The sequence below is a fragment of the Phycodurus eques genome, chromosome 2, assembly GCF_024500275.1.
Source record: "Phycodurus eques isolate BA_2022a chromosome 2, UOR_Pequ_1.1, whole genome shotgun sequence".
NCBI classification, from domain to species: Eukaryota; Metazoa; Chordata; class Actinopteri; order Syngnathiformes; family Syngnathidae; genus Phycodurus; species Phycodurus eques.
In genome coordinates this window covers 25,833,813-25,849,879 of record NC_084526.1, presented here as the reverse complement: position 1 = coordinate 25,849,879, position 16,067 = coordinate 25,833,813, and the positions used below count along the sequence as shown (strand labels likewise).

Sequence of the window (16,067 nt, the reverse complement as noted above, 5' to 3'; positions counted from 1 at the left end):
GTACCTAATGAATTGTCAAGTTTATTTAGCTGTGATTTTTAACAGTACAACAACAATATTTTGTTGTCATGCAATAAAAATATAATATAGAATACTAATATAGACACAGGGATACAAGGTCCGTTATTTTGTGAATGATAGTGCACAACATTTGATTAAATAAAAAATTAATATGCCAAAGGATACAGTCTGTTTTACAGTAAATAAGATGTGTTCGTGAGTCTGTGTGTGTGTGTGTGTGTGTGTGTGTGTGTGTGTGTGTGTGTGCGTGCGTGCGTGCGTGCGTGTATGTATCTGCTTTCCTCACATATGTCAGTCCACATGTAAGCCACACCTGCTCTGAAGTGGCAGACGGGCAGGGACAGAGAGAGAGAGAGAGAGAGAGAAAGAGAGAGAGAGAGAGAGACAGTCGACAATAGCGTGTTTCAGCCAGTGGTGTCATAGGCTGAGGAGTCGCTCAAGCAAGCGTAGGCTGCCTCTGCGTCTCGGCAACACGCAGTCTGTCAGCTCTCTTCCGCCTTAATGGAACAGATGTACTACTCTGCCTCCTAAAGGATCCCGAGCTCTATTGATGATGCTCCTCATTACTGGAGAGAAATGCAGGGCAATGCTCACTGTACTCAACTGTGTCGACTTTGGATTCCTCGGAGCTTGAAGTTGGATTTTTTTATATTCCTTTCTGGACTTTGTGGGTTTTTCTATCGTATATTGACATCACCTTATGGTCCACTCAGAAAGGTTTGACATTTTATAAATGAATTAAGGAACTGCAAAGCTACTTGGCACCAGGAAACACATGGGCTTTGTGGGTTTTGAGCCAGTCACTGCTTTTCGGGGAGCTTAGCTTGCTCCCCTGCTGAGATCGGACAGAAGGAGCCAACATCAAGATGCACGCCTCCTCAATAAGGTGAACAGAAGTTGCTGGATCCCACGTGAGTTCTCAAAGCTACTTTCCCCCAACTTGTAGCAGAGTTTCATTCCTGCCAGAGAAGGAGGGGAGTGTCTAGTCAACATCACAAGTGGAGCCAGGGATAAGATGCCAGCCATCCTTGTGGCCTCCAACATGAAGTCAGGACTCCCCAAACCGATGCACAGCGCTCTGCCCATCCCTCAAGTCCCCAGCAGGCCGTCAGCTCCCAGTCTGCCTGCTGCGGCACTAAAGACCCAAATTCCCTCTCTGAACCAGCAGTTGGGTTCAGGACATCCACGAGGCCCTGCAACGGTCACAGAGATCAGGAGAAACGCTCAGGTCAGGACAAATCCTAACAATTGAATAGAAGTTCATTTTACTAATGTAAATGTACTTATTTTCTGAAAGTGAGATGTGTCCCAGAAAATTACATAATACGGTGTGTATTCAAACAACAATAGCATGCAGCACAATTACTTCACTGGCCCACTTATTTGGATCTCTTAGATCATATATGTCGAACTCAGGCCAAATTTGGCCCACGATGTAGTTATATTTGGCCCGCAAGACCATAGCAAATGTGTATTAGAGCCGGCCTGCCAGTATATAGCACATGCGCCACTAATATTACAAATCCCACAATGCTTTGCTTGTGTGTTGGCCCATCAGTCTAGAGTGGCGTGCGCCCCTTCCCTTTCTGTTGCTGTCGTTAGCAACTATGCTCCCAGTCTCCTCGAGCAAATTTACACTTCCCCTTCCCAAAAATGCCCTAACAAAAGATAGAAAACGGTTAAATTCCAAGACAGGTGGGGGGCATATTGTCTGTTCACGAAAGTAAAAGACAGACCTGTTTGTCATGTGTGGAGCAATGTGGCTTTTAACACAGAATGTATCATAATTGAATTCAGTTTTCAATAGTTTTCTGATGACATATTTGATTTTCAGCCAAATTTTGGCCCGCCCACCTTTATCTCAAAACCTGCGTCATTGAATATCAGCCTGCTGACGTTAGCAACAGAACGACAAGAACATTTCCTTATACTAGTATGTGTTCTTGGCTGCTTCACAAATTGCGACTATTGGTCAGTCCGTGTTTCATCTGTTATTTTTGCGCAATATTAACCAATTTAAAGTGGTGAAAATAGCTTGAGAACAAATCTATAAACACTCTCAAAATGTCTGAGAAGTGTAAAACGATTTCCTTGTTCTGCGGAAGCCATGTGGCATCATTCTCAACTATACTGAAAGTCTTGATAGTTTTTTTAGACAATAACGAGTGAAAATAGTGAACTTAGATACATTTGTGTAGGCTTGTTTTGTTAAAAACGATCGCAGTAATGCTTCGTAGCAGAAGGAAGCCGCATGAGCCATATGGAGGTAAGTGCGTGCAGATTAATTTTCATATAAACACACGGTTAGTCAGCTCGTTGTTGTATTTATTACGTCACTAATGGCTCTAAGACCTTTGAAAAAGAGTTTGGGAAGATGACACACACAGGCATTTGCTCTTATAAAGAATTTGAAGCTTTTTACACGGCGGGGGTATCAGCATGACCGCGGCCGTTGATGTGCATGGCAGGGCGCCGTATTTGTACCATTTTAATCAATGACAGTGTAATAAATAGTGATTTTTATTATTATTTTTTTAGCATATTAAATTAGCAATTGGACATAATTTTGGGGTGCTGTTGTGTTCATGTGAGTGTGCAACAATATGCAGTGGAATCTCAATTTAACGGACTAAAAGGGGAAGGGGAAGGGGGGGGGTCTATTAGAACCGATGATCCCTTATATTGAAGCAATTTTTTTGTGGCCATATCCACCCATAATACTGTACAGTACAATACCATTGTTTTGTACTTTTTATGGCCTAAAAAGCCCAGTACAGAACAAACTTATTCGCTTGGTGCGGGGTCAGCGACAAATAACTAATAACTATGAACTTCAAGGGCGTATCCGCTCACTTGCACTCTGTTTCCGTAGATGTTTATAATTTACATATCCACTCCCACCACACTTCAGCTGTACAGCCGGGTCCACTACCCCTGTCCTGCATGCTTGCTCTCCTGTCCTTGTCCTTCCTTCACAGAGTGTAGCACTACTGCCGTATACAACACTCAAATCTATTGTGTCATTGTACTAGACTTAGAATTATTTACTTTCCTCATCTTTATTACACCTAATTTCCTGTCTTATGTTGTCTTCTCTTCCTATAATATTGAGTTATCGCTTTTTTTTTTTTTCTGTCTTTTCCCTTTAAATTTTTGTTCTGTCCGACTAAAAGTTTCAAAAAATATCTATCAGAATAGAAAGAACCACAGTTGCAGCTTAAAAACTCCACTGTGGAACTGTTCTGGCATGAAAGGGATACAGTTCCTCCTTTCTGCTTGACCTAATAGCCAAACAGAACAATATACTGTATATATATATACTGTATATGTGTGTGTGTGTGTGTGTGTGCGTGTGTATATATATATGTGTGTGTGTGTGTGTGTGTGTGTGTGTGTGTGTGTGTGTGTGTGTGTGTGTGTGTGTGTGTGTGTGTGTGTGTTAACTGCAATAATTGTCCCGTGGTAATGTTTTGGACAACATTTTTAAATCATGGAAATTCAGACAAATTTGGACGAAATGTTCTGGAAGTGAATTTCTAATGGTTGGCATCTCTGATAATATCAATTTGAATAAAGTGGTGTTTAGAAACCTAAGCAAGATTTATTTTATTTTATTTTTTTCCTGAAAAGTTGCCATTTTGGAAATGCGCGGATTCTGTCTAACAGTGATGATATTGTATATAAAATATGAGTAAATACTACCACAATATTATAGTACATTCCTTTGCCCACAAGTGGTGAAATGGTCTCCAGTTCTGTCGCTGACATCACACTAAGATATGGCGGCGTATTTGTTTTGGCAGTGTAAAAGGGGCATTCCCAGGGCAATTAGTTATTCACTGATTGCTCCATAACAGATTGATGTGATTGGAAATGACTGCCGGTTTCATTTTCTTGAGGAAAAAATACATAAAGAGAACTTGTTAGTGAAATACAGGCCATCTGGACGCTATAGTTCCTTTAAACAGTATGGGTTGGCCCGCAAAGTACATTAGAATGGTAGTACTAGATATGAGCCTCACAGTTCTGACGTTTGCGGTTTGAATTTCAGCTGTGACCTTCCTTTGTGGAGTTTGCATGTCACTTAATTGTCACTAAATTGTATAAATGTGAGCGTTAATGCGCTATATGTACTCTGTGATTGGCTGGCGAGCAGTCCAGGGTGTACCCCACCTCTCGCTCAAAGTCAGCTGGCACAGGCTCCAGCTCACCTGTGACTCCAATGAGTAAAGGTAATAAACAAAAAGGATGGTGGGGGGGCAAATCCAAATCCAAATAAAGTACACATTCAAAATAAACAGCAAATGAAACATGCTTCAAAGGGATCTGATTGGAATGTTCTACTGTACTGTTTATAGGTGATGCATACCGATATAGTAAAGGTAAAAGTGAAATGCACAAAAGAAGTGTTCCGTTGGAAAGTTCCCAGCAACGGAACATGCCACTACTCATCTCAGGGATTAGTGGAGTGGTTACAGCGTAGAGCTGAGGCTCGTTCTCCATGCACCCAGCTGGTTGGCCCACTTGGCTCCAAACACGCCAACATGTTGTGTACACCTGGAGGAACCCTTAATCTATGATGGCACCAGAGCATGTGAGGAGATCCCCTCAGTGTTGACGAGCCGGATATGACGTCACTACTGTGTCTTCTGGCGCCACTCTACATTGTTGCTTCATGTGTGAATCCGACTGTCCTGTAGGCAAAAATCCACTGCAACTCTGCTGCCCTCTAGTGTTTCTTTTGCTCTGCACTTTTCATACTTAACATGTAGTACATGCTTGTTCAAGGCCACCTGTTTTTGGATTCTTTGTCGAGCTACTGTTTTGTTTCATAGACGTGTTCACAACAAAATCTGCTTTTGTTGTTTTTCAATTAGTTTTTAGAAAGCGTTGATTTCATTTGGTCTGTATTCCTAGATAAAATATGCATGTGTTTTTAGTCATACCTTTAAATCTGATCCAACACACATATTTGCATATACTGTATGTGAGGAAGCATGCAGTTCTGTCAAGTGCAGATTCATAAACACATCCACGCACACACACACACACACACACACACACACACGTATACAGGCACGCAAACACACGCACAGACAACACGCACACACACGCACACTACCACGAGGAATTATTTGTCAATGTGACAGTTTGATAAGAGGCTCCTTTCTTGATTTGTATCTTTTCAGATAAAAGCCATCCCCTGTGTAAATATTTGCTTTATTAGGGTCACAATGAATGCGCAGCTCCACCTGGAAGCAGAGTTGATCTCACAATAACGTTAATAAAAAATACAGGGAAGCTGGGTCATTGTATGCTATTTAAAAAGGTCATTGTTTTGTAAATAAAGACAGACTGACAGGTCCACAGCCTCAGCGCAATAGCCAACATATTAAATTCCCACTTTTTATATGACCGCTGCGTGACAGTGACACAGAGGTCCATCAATGAAACATCCACCATCATTAGGGATGTGTAATTACCTGAGGTTATTATTCTACTCATTTAAAATATTTTAATTCGGCATGATATCATCAGGGAATAGATTTGCCTTACATAATCAAGTGACTTGTGAACTCAATTAATTATTTGGATACAAAGTTAATTAGATGACCATAACTGAAATTGTTTGATGAAAACATGGCATGGAGACTCAAGATACCAGTTAATGTGTTACATGTTTATTTTACATATTTTTTTCAGATGCTTTGAGAAAGTCTATACTGTATTATTTCATATCTGTTTGTAGAGCTCTTTTCCCAAATGTGATAAATATCAACCATGAGATGCCATTCTATTGTGTACAGACTATAATCTTTCATTAAACATTTTAAGAATTTAATTAAATCTTTGTAAAATTTGCATATCTGGGGAAATAATACTAGGGCAACTAACCCTACAAACTCAGGTCAGATAGTAAACCAAGCAAACATGGTGAAGCAGCATTTAACTGTTATACTGCCGTCTTATTTTTCTGTACTTTGTTTTTAAATGTATTTTTGCTCTTTAAAAAAAAAAAAAAGTATATTAATCATGTAAAGATCATTGAGTTACCTTGTGTATGAAATGGGCTATACAAATAAATTTGCCTTGCCTTATTTTCTCAGAATAATGCAAATGGATTTGTAGCGTTTTGGAAAAGATTTGTAGTATGTACCAAATGAAAAGGTCCCTTTTCAAGATGTGTAATCACTAGCAACAAGCATGCTGTGTTGAAGAATTATTGTGGTAATGTAGTATAATCACACTTTGATTTGATTGAGTTCTAGTTTAAGTCACTGGTGGTGTAGTGGGACAGTCGCCGGAGGCAGCACGGGTTCAATTCCCACTCGGTGACGATATGAATGTGAGTGTGAACGGTCATCTGCCTCTACATGCGTTCTGAGATTGACTGGGGACCAGTTCACGGTGTAGTTCGTCTCTTGCCCTAAATCAGATGGGATAGACTCCAGCTCACCAGTGACCTGAACAGGATACGGGTATAGAAAATAGATGCATGGATGATTTCTAGTTTAACAGCCATTTATCAAACCATAATGTTTCAAAAGGTGATCAGTTGCAAAACAGTAATTATGATCTGTTAAAAATGAACCCCACACAGTCTAAACCACACCTAACATGGTCCATGCTATCAGTTAAATTGTGGTGAGAGAACACAAGATAAGTAGTTAACCTAATCCGTCAGTCCTTTAAATGCTTTACATTTACTTATTTCAGTGTCTTTGTTAATTTACTGCATTTGCTGTGTTTCTCATGAGTTCAGTATTAGTAGTTGTGGTTTTTCTTTTCTTTTCAAAACACCATAGACGGGCTAACAAATAGCATCGATTTTGTAGGGTTATAAGTTATAACCCTTCAAGCAACTGATTTTTGAACGCATACTAATGAATTGATCATGAAACGAATTAATCATGACACACAAACTGTTAAATTCTTTAATTCTATTCAATTATGTTATTGTATTTTTTTATAGTACAAATCTATAGAGTCCTATTTTTTTGTTATTAAAAACATTTTACAAAAAAAAAATTGGGGGGACTGGGGGTTGGAATAGATGAATGGCATTTGCATTCATTTCGATGGGGAAAGATAATATGAGAGTGTTTTCAGTTTCAGTACTAGCATGGTCATTGAACATATTCAACTCGTAAGTCAAGGCGCCACTGTACTAGTATTAGTGTATATTGAGCATGACAAGGAAGGAATTGAGTTTTTCTTCTACCATTTTATGGAAAAGGAGGGGCCAGTCTCTCCCACATAGTTGTTGGGAAATGTGCGGTTTCATCTAGTTGCATCCCATTTTAGCTCCGAAGAAATAAATCAGATTTGTACTCATGTATTTCATGGATTTATTTTAGGATAATTGTGCCATGACTTCATGAGAAAACTGTTCTCTCTTCAATCCATGATTTTTTTTATATTGTTTTTTTAAAGAGAGAGAGTTCTTCATTCGAATGAAGGCAGTAATCATGTTTACATTTTATTTGAAGGATGCAAACAATCCAATAACATTTGGCTCCAGTCATGACCTCATCTCTGCCTAATGCGTCTCGATCAGATTCCACTTCCTGTGTCGTTGTCCCCTCGCCTTCCTGTGTGAAGTCTTTGCTGAGCGTAACCATATTAATTAAGCATCTGCTTCTCCTGAGTCAAGCATCCTCTCATTGATCTCCCCTCCAAGGTGCCTTCCTGCTTTCAGTTTTTCCCATTCTCTCCTTTCAATGCACTAAGTTGGCGTAGGTAGCCCTTCGGTGCAGACAGGAGGGTCATTGTAAGAGGCGCCCACTGGGGAAAAGAGCTGCAGAGGCGCTTCAACTGACGCAATCACCTCCATCTCGGTATGGAAGCGAGAGGCGGTGTGAAATTAGGAGTAGGAGCTAGGAGGGATAGGTCGCAGGGGCTGATGTCATCCTCCCCAGAGGCCCGTGGCTAAGGTCACCACAGGCCAAGAGACTGCTTGTAAACCGATATGACCTCTGAATGTGAAGCCAGCAGAAAACCAGTGATGTCAGTGTTCTCCCAAGAGTTGATGCAACAAAGCACAAAGCATTGTATCTTACAGACTTGAGAATGCCAATAAATTGGAAAAAAAAAATAAAAATACATATAATAATAATAAAATAGGCGGCACGGTGGACGACTGGTTAGAGCGTCAGCCTCACAGTTCTGAGGTGCGGGGTTCAATCCCCGTCCCCGCCTGTGTGGAGTTTGCATGTTCTCCCCGTGCCTTCGTGGGTTTTCTCCGGGCACTCCGGTTTCCTCCCACATCCCAAAAACATGCATTCATTGGAGACTCTAAATTGCCCGTAGGCATGACTGTGAGTGCGAATGCTTGTTTGTTTCTATGTGCCCTGCGATTGGCTGGCAACCAGTTCAGGGTGTACCCCGCCTCCTGCCCGATGACAGCTGGGATAGGCTCCAGCACGCCTGCGACCCTAGTGAGGAGAAGCGGCTCAGAAAATGGATGGATGGATGGATAATAAAATAAAATCTATGGTGGTCGAGACGGGTCACAACAATTGCAAACGACACAACATACATTAATCCACAAGTCTTTCCTTGGCCGATTCGGGGGTTTAGTTCAGGGGGTGTTGACGGACCAAAGGGTTTCCCTTATCTTTAATAAGGAAAAGTCGATTAAAAGATCCTAATGAAATTCAAATTGGGATTAAAAATAAATATTGTACCTCACTCTACTCATATCACCAAAAGCTAAAGAAACCAAAATATATCCATCTTTGAAATTTGATTAATAAAGTTGAGGGGAAAAAAGTGACTGAGGCAGGAAGTTGGAAAAGTAAGTGAAAGTAAACTATTTCGGAGCTATTTTGGAAAGTAAGCACCTTTGGATTGCCGTAAATCATCAATACGCCAACTTTGTTCATTTAAACTTGTGCAACTTCCTCATTTAGTCACTTGGTCCATCAGCAATTATGAGTACCCGGTAACCTGGATGACTTATGCAGTCAGAGGGAGCGGGAGCTCACTTCCGGTGTGCCTAAATGTTACTAAATTGTGAATTAATGTCATTATGTTGTGCCTTTTGCATTTCCGTCGTGTCCTAATGTCGTTGTGTTGTGGTTTTAATGTGTTGCGTTGTGGCGTTTGCGACTGTTGTGACCTGTCTCGGCCATTGTATTAAACAGTATAGTGAAAAAAAATAAAATAAAATTCAAATAAGATTACAAAAAAAACTTAATACGCTGCTTTTGGTATCACTTAACATTTTCAATTTGGGACCATGTCCATACCTTTGACCTGGGAAAGAAACAAATGGTTACCTTAAAGCCCATTAGTGTTATGGCATACATTAAAGTTGATTGTACTTTGAGACACAAATGGACTTATATTTTCTGACTGACAATAAAATTGATTTAAACAATCCATAGGTGGTGGGTTTTACTTCAAGTTATAGCAATGCTAAATCAGTTACATTCAAGTTTAAGTTAGTATAATTGAACCCTTTACTTTAGCATAAGTTACACGATTGTCATGATGACCGGATCTTACCAAGACTGTTCATTGAGTGTATGATGTCCCCTGAGCATTGAACTCCCAACATCCTCAATTTGCAACTTTTACAATGTGTCTAATGTACAATGATTGCCCCAGGGTTTCCTGCCCTACATGGACCACAGATGTCCATATAATAGAATATGATGTGTTCATTGTTGGCGTTTCAGGATTGGGGGAGGACTGGGCCATTCTCAGCTTTGATGGATGTGACCAATTACAGTAAATGGGCATTGTCATGGCTATTTCAGCGTGCACCATGTCCGTGTACTGTGGTCTTAGTTTGTGCATGTTCATGCGAGAGGTGTCTCCACTCTGAGGTTTTTGCTCATTAAGTTTTCAGAGCAAGCACTTTTGATAGGTCTTTGGCAAAAAAAAAAAAAGTGTTTTAAAATGTTATTTCATTCAAACTTTATTTGGACAACATTTTGCAGTATGCAAAACCCAAATTTAGTCTTTCATCCACAGTTAGGTAGATTGCTGTTGTCACCTTATTAAAGTTGGGAAATGCTAAAATACAATTAACAACAGTGCTTTGCAGTTGGACGCCACTGCAAACCTCAACAGTAAACATATCATACCATTATATGGCTGTGCATTATTATCCCTGTCGAGGCCGGCCACATTTTTAAAGTAGTTTGTGTATCAAATCTTCTAAGCTTGTGCAGGTACATCTATTGTGATCGGCAAACATACTTTATAGACTATAGACTAGAATAGACAATTCATTTTAAGTAGGCCTAATGTTTTCTGAAGCATACCTCATTTAAACAATTACTTTGTGATGGGTTGAGTATTGTCACCGTTATGTGAAAATAAATCTGATCCACGAGAGAGGAAGTCAATAAAAGACACAGTTAGTGTCCACTTTGACTGTGAACATGTCTTCTGGCTTTTGTGTTTTGCTCTTTGCCCTCAGCGTCTCCATATGTCCTCCACTTCCCCCTCTGTACTCGCACACGGAGCGAACAGCCAGGCAGCAGGGCCACCCCAACCCCCTTATCAACACATTCACCCTCCCTGGGAGAGCTGAGCTGGGGATCCCCCCAAAACAAAGACCGCTACACATTGGGGTTATCCCCCCTTTTGTCCCTGAAACACAGATTTATCTGGGACTGTGAAAGGCACCATTCCTGGCCTATTCACTCTGGCTCTTCTTAATGAGCTTGTTCAAATCTGTGCTAAAACAGTTAAACACAAACCCTAAATGCTGACATATTTTATGCTTCTGGAGCCATTAAATCAATGCTGGTTTGGGCAAACCGGGGGCTGGTGTTTTGGTGGTCTGGAAGGTTGTGTACATTTGGTGCAAAGGGCTAAATTAGACATTGAAGAAAACATTGGAAGTATTATCTGCCCTTTTATTTTCTTGTCTTGTAATTACTTGTATTTGTGTTTTTTACAATATAGTGTTTTGACCATAATGCTAACATCTGTAAGCCTGCTCATGTGTTATTGCTCTTCAGAAAGTGAAACCCTTTCGTGAGGTGACCCTGTTCTTATGACATTTGGCACAGTCATAGTGCCTTGGTGATGAAGACTTTGTTGGACCTCTAACTTGTCATTTACGAGAAAACAAGGTCAAATTGTGCTGTCAAAAACAACCAGATGGTTGAAATTCATCACAGTCCCTCGGCCTCAATAGGTTCTTTAGCCTTTTTAAAAAATGACAATATGTTTAAACCCACTTTGCTGTAGTTAATAATGAGTGAATTTGAGTGCATTAAATATCTTGTACGTAAACGACGGTGTAAGGATACACCTGTTGGCTATTTTAGTTTCACCTAATGTCCCAACTTTCAGGATCAAGGTTTGTTCATGGCTTCACTATTATCGTTGACTCCCTGATGCTTGTAGTACTTTGGTTCGGCCTGCTGGAAGTGATCAAGCGTCCCCCTAGTGTGGGAACTTCTCGTGAATCTTGGGGCTTTCCCAAAATTTTAAATTCAGCTTGTCATTTGTGGTTGGCGGCATGCAGGGTGTGTGTGTGTGTGTGTGTGTGTGTATGTGTGTGTCTGCACAGGGGACTGGAATACTTTCAAACGGAGGGCGTCCTTTACTGTTTTATACACACACTCACACATAGAGAAAATACTTTGGTTATGAACACTCTGTTCACTTAAATACGCACAAGCACAGCTGCAGTGTGTTGTGGGTGACGGCTGATCAGACAGTGGGACGCTGCGTCTCTGGTAAGAGAAAATAAATCTTGGCTCTTTTTCAACCTACAGCAAAGGGACTGGTTAAGAAATAATAAATAGAAAGGAAACACCGTCGAGGTTTTTGAGGTCTGGCCTCCGTGATCCTCGCTACGCAGTTTCATCACTGTTGTCAAAGGTGCACCATGATCCTTTTTTTTTTTGTCCTTTCTCCTCACTTCTTGGTCCCGGAGGGGGTTGTCTACCGGGGGAGGGGTAGAAGGAGGTTGGGAGGTCTGTCCCTTTTTCTCTCTCTCCTCCCATATGACCAGTGGTCCATTGAAGAGCAGTAGTACAATGTGTTGCCGTGGGTGTCCTTGGAGGTTGGGGCATGGGGGAGAATGAAGGCTCCACTCCTCCTTCCTCTTTTCGTAATTTTGCTTTGGCTCCCTGCCTGAGTGGCAGCAGAGGCGACATGGCTCCTCTTGCCTTTCACTTTCTGTATTTGTTTTTCCCTCCACTGCATACTGGTGTGGGTGGAGAGAAGCTGTAGGTGCTTAGTCACTCCCCCACCTCAGGCTTCTCGAGAACTGCTGGCGCTCCAGCAAACAGTGCTGAAGTCATTTCCACAAGGCGCATTCACTCATGATTGTTTCTTGGTCAGACCAATAACCTTCTTCTGGATCCTTTTGTCCTGTGGATTCTGATAATATTTTCCTCATTGTGGACTCTGGAGCTTTTTGCACAGCTCTTGGAATGACACACTGTCACCAAGCTATGATGGTTGGTACCTGGGCCTGGTTGCCCCGGCTGCTGTCCTCCTCTATGTGAGGTGGCAGGTGTGTGTGTGTGTGTCTGTAAAAGCCTCAAGAAGCAACATGAGTTTGATGCTGTGTCGTTTGGAGCCAAAGAACCTTTCAATGAAACTGGTAGGCAGAATGCTTAACTCATTACAATGACTCATTATTTTTATGGGATGTGATTTAAATTTTCATTGCATTAATAAGACAAACTTTCAGAGTCATGACATTTTCCAGACACGGTCTAATTTTATTCTGTGTTCACATAATTATGAGTTTCAGCTTTGGAGCTTTGCATTAGTTTTCTTTTTAATTAAAATCTTTGTTTATATATCAGTGAAACTTCTGGCTTCACCGTCTTGAAACCTTACAAGCTGTGGTTCTGAGTTGCAAGCATGCTATGGATTAGTGCCTGTCGTGCTACCATAGAAAGAAATGTGTCCAAAACTGGCTTCACTTTGATGTTTCCTTTCTAAGAAAGGGACTAGTTTGGTTCGTCTTTGTGCAAGGTGCAGTACTGCATAGATGTAACAGGATCTGGGATACTGTGATAAAAACAGGGCAGGGCAGGTGTTAAGAGGTCATGCAGTGCAAATAGATGAGAAAGCAAAGCTTTGTAAAAGCTGCTCTGTGTTGGAAGTTTAATGGTGTATACTGCACCGAGTTTATCCAATTGAGTTTGCACGTAACATTTCGTTTCTTGCTTGCTCTCCCTCTGTGTGTTCCTCAGCCATGGTCCTTATCTGGATCTGCTATGAGGCCACAGAGGAAGAGGAGATGGAAGCAGAGCAGATTATTACCAGAGTCTAAAGATGAGTTGATAAGAGGGCTGCTTTAATTACACACCACTAACCTCCACACAGCGTGGGTGACGGGGGGTTGGTGGGCCATGGGGTCGGTGTGTGTGTGTGTGTGTGTGTGTGTGTGTGTGTGTGTCTGTGTGTCTGTGCATGCATGCGTGCGTGTGTGCGTGTATATGTGAATGACTAAGGGATTACAAGCCTGCACACTTGAACCTGTGGACACACTTCCAAAATTTAAAATGACCTTCCTTTTTTTATTATGTAGTGCAGTCAATGTCCATAATCCTTTCTTCTCCTATACTGACCGATTGATTGTTTGACCGTCATGGTTCTCATGCGCCCATATGACCCATGCAGATAGTAGAAAAACAGATAAATCCACATCTTTGATTTAAAAGTGTGCCCAATGACTGATTTTTAGGGGGAGTGGGGGGGAATTGCATAGTCGGAAGAATTGCATACTAAGAAGAACTTGGGACTTTTCCACTGCAGGGACTTAATGATCTGTAACTTTAAGGTATAGTCATTATAATATGCCCCTGTGCAAGCTGTTGGGTGAAATTCAGGAGCTCATTTTTGCCAACACAGCTATTAGAGGGTTTTTTTTTAAGCTTTGCAAGGAAATGGAAGGTTTAGCCCTGAGTGGTAGCCGCTGCAGGTGTATCTATCACAAAGGGTTGTGACCTGTTTGACGTAACAACTGACAGACAGCTACTACGACTAACGTCAGCAACATGTCTCAGCAATTGTCTCATGTTTAAACCTAAGAGACCCATAAACATGAGACGGATAATCCCCATCATTTTTGCAGTTTGTATGACAAGTGTTGTGGAGGGCCTAAATGCAAATGTGAAAAAAGGGGAAAAAACACTTTTGATTCATCAAAACGAAGGACATTGAATTCATTCATTAATTTTGGAAACCCGAAACGGAGAAACTGAAGCTATCAAGATTTTTGCGTATTGGGTGCAAGTGTATTTATTCTGAGCGATACGTTTTTCCATACCGCAGCAGTTATTTTAAACTTTGACTCTTAGCTTTCTGATAGATGCTTCCCATATTCCAAATTGCAATGCCAAGTATTTAGGTCTCCCTTGTACCCACTATGGCTTCCATGCCTCACAAACCCACACAGCTTTTATGTGCCAAACTCAGAGCAAGCGGTGACATGACGGGTCGAGCTTTCTGCGGTCTTGAAGCCACTTCACAAGGATGTGTGTGTACAACAGAAAAGAGAAGCCCCACACAGAGAAAGCCATGTTGCTTCCTGCTGGGGACAGAGAAGAAGCGGCGGCTTAGGCAGCTTAGTGGTAAAGTAGACGATAGAGTACAGTGAAAGGAGATGCTGACTCCTTCATAATGTGACTACAGTGGAGCCAAAGTCAAACACCCTTCAGGTCATGTAAGTACATTCAGTCATTCATCCTTCCGTCCCGCTTATCCTCACTAGGGTCGCGGGCGTGCTGGAGCCTATCCCAGCTATCTCCGGGCGAGAGGCGGGGTCCCCAGCCAATTGCAGGGCGCATATAAAAAAAAAAAAAAATTCGCACTCACATTCATACCTACGGGCAATTCAGAGTCTTCAATTAACCTGCCACGCATGTTTTTGGGATGTGGGAGGAAACCGGAGTACCCGGAGAAAACCCACACAGGCACGGGGAGAACATGGAAACTCCACACCGACGGGCTAACCAGTCGGCCATTGTGCCGCCTTGTAAATACAGAATTCAAATTCACAGTGAACATTTAAAGGATTAGCCCCACAAGTGTGTTTGGCTTTTTTTTTCTTGTTTGGTGTTTTTTCCCCCTAATGGTATCAGTGATGGAAAAGAGGAGAAATGTAATGATAACCATATAGAACCAAAAATGGAAACATATTGCCACGTAGGAAAGTATTAAACATATATCTGTAACTGCAATACAATATGGCTGAAGCAACAATAAGTTGAAATAAGGACTAAAAAGTGGTATTATAATGGAAACAGACAGGAAAAAGATCGTCTTGAAACAGATTGTGTTTGACTGTGAGATTCCACTCTATGCTTCGTGTCCTGACACCTTTTCTTGTACAAAATGTGAGGCTGTAATCTTTAACAGTGTTTGATGGTAGCAGTTCAATGTAAACCACATCTGATGATTTGGCAGAAATTGAGTGTGCAAGAGGGTCTGAGCTTGATCCCTAAGTGTTGCGTGGACAACTTTCACAAGACTGTGTGGCTTACACAGGTGTGTAGTTTTTGCACTTAACGCGTGACTTCTAGGTTTAACAAGTGCCTGCTGGGATTTCGCTGAATCCATCCATCTATCCATTTTCTATTGCACTTGTCCTGCTTAGGGTCACAGGTGAACTGGAGCCAATCGTAGCTGACTTTGGGAGGAGAGGCGGGTTACACCCTAGGCTGGTCGCCAGCCAGTCGTAGGGCAAATAAAGACAAACAAAAACATTTGCACTCAAACTCACACCTAAGGTCTTCAGTTAATGCTTATGAACCACCAGATCCCTTCTCTCTATTTTACAAGAGGTGTTTTGGGGATTCATTAACATCCAAGTCTGTACAATTGATCCAACATACGTATTATTTTAGTAATTTGATCCATTTCGGAAATATTAGTCAATCTGTTTGGTAGAAAAACACAAATCAATTACTTTAGTCCATGCTGTATCCTGATCACTATTGGGGAGGCTAGCCTCTGAGAGAGTGAAAGGTTAAGCCAATGTTGGAGCTCGTAAGTGTTAACTATGAAGCAGTGTAAAGAGGAGACATGACGAAACATACACAGCAGCGTTGAGA

The 16,067-nt window shown here is 41.4% G+C and overlaps 1 protein-coding gene across 1 annotated transcript in view; it reads left to right on the top strand.

Moving 5' to 3' along the window:
* The first annotated feature begins 1,036 nt into the window (after positions 1 to 1,036).
* The window catches only part of nav2a (neuron navigator 2a), a 112,436-nt gene continuing 97,405 nt past the window's right edge, over positions 1,037 to 16,067 (top strand). Inside the window, exon 1 of the mRNA XM_061670109.1 lies at positions 1,037 to 1,249. Coding sequence (XP_061526093.1) covers positions 1,037 to 1,249 — 213 coding nt within the window. The remainder of the gene's footprint in view (positions 1,250 to 16,067) is intronic.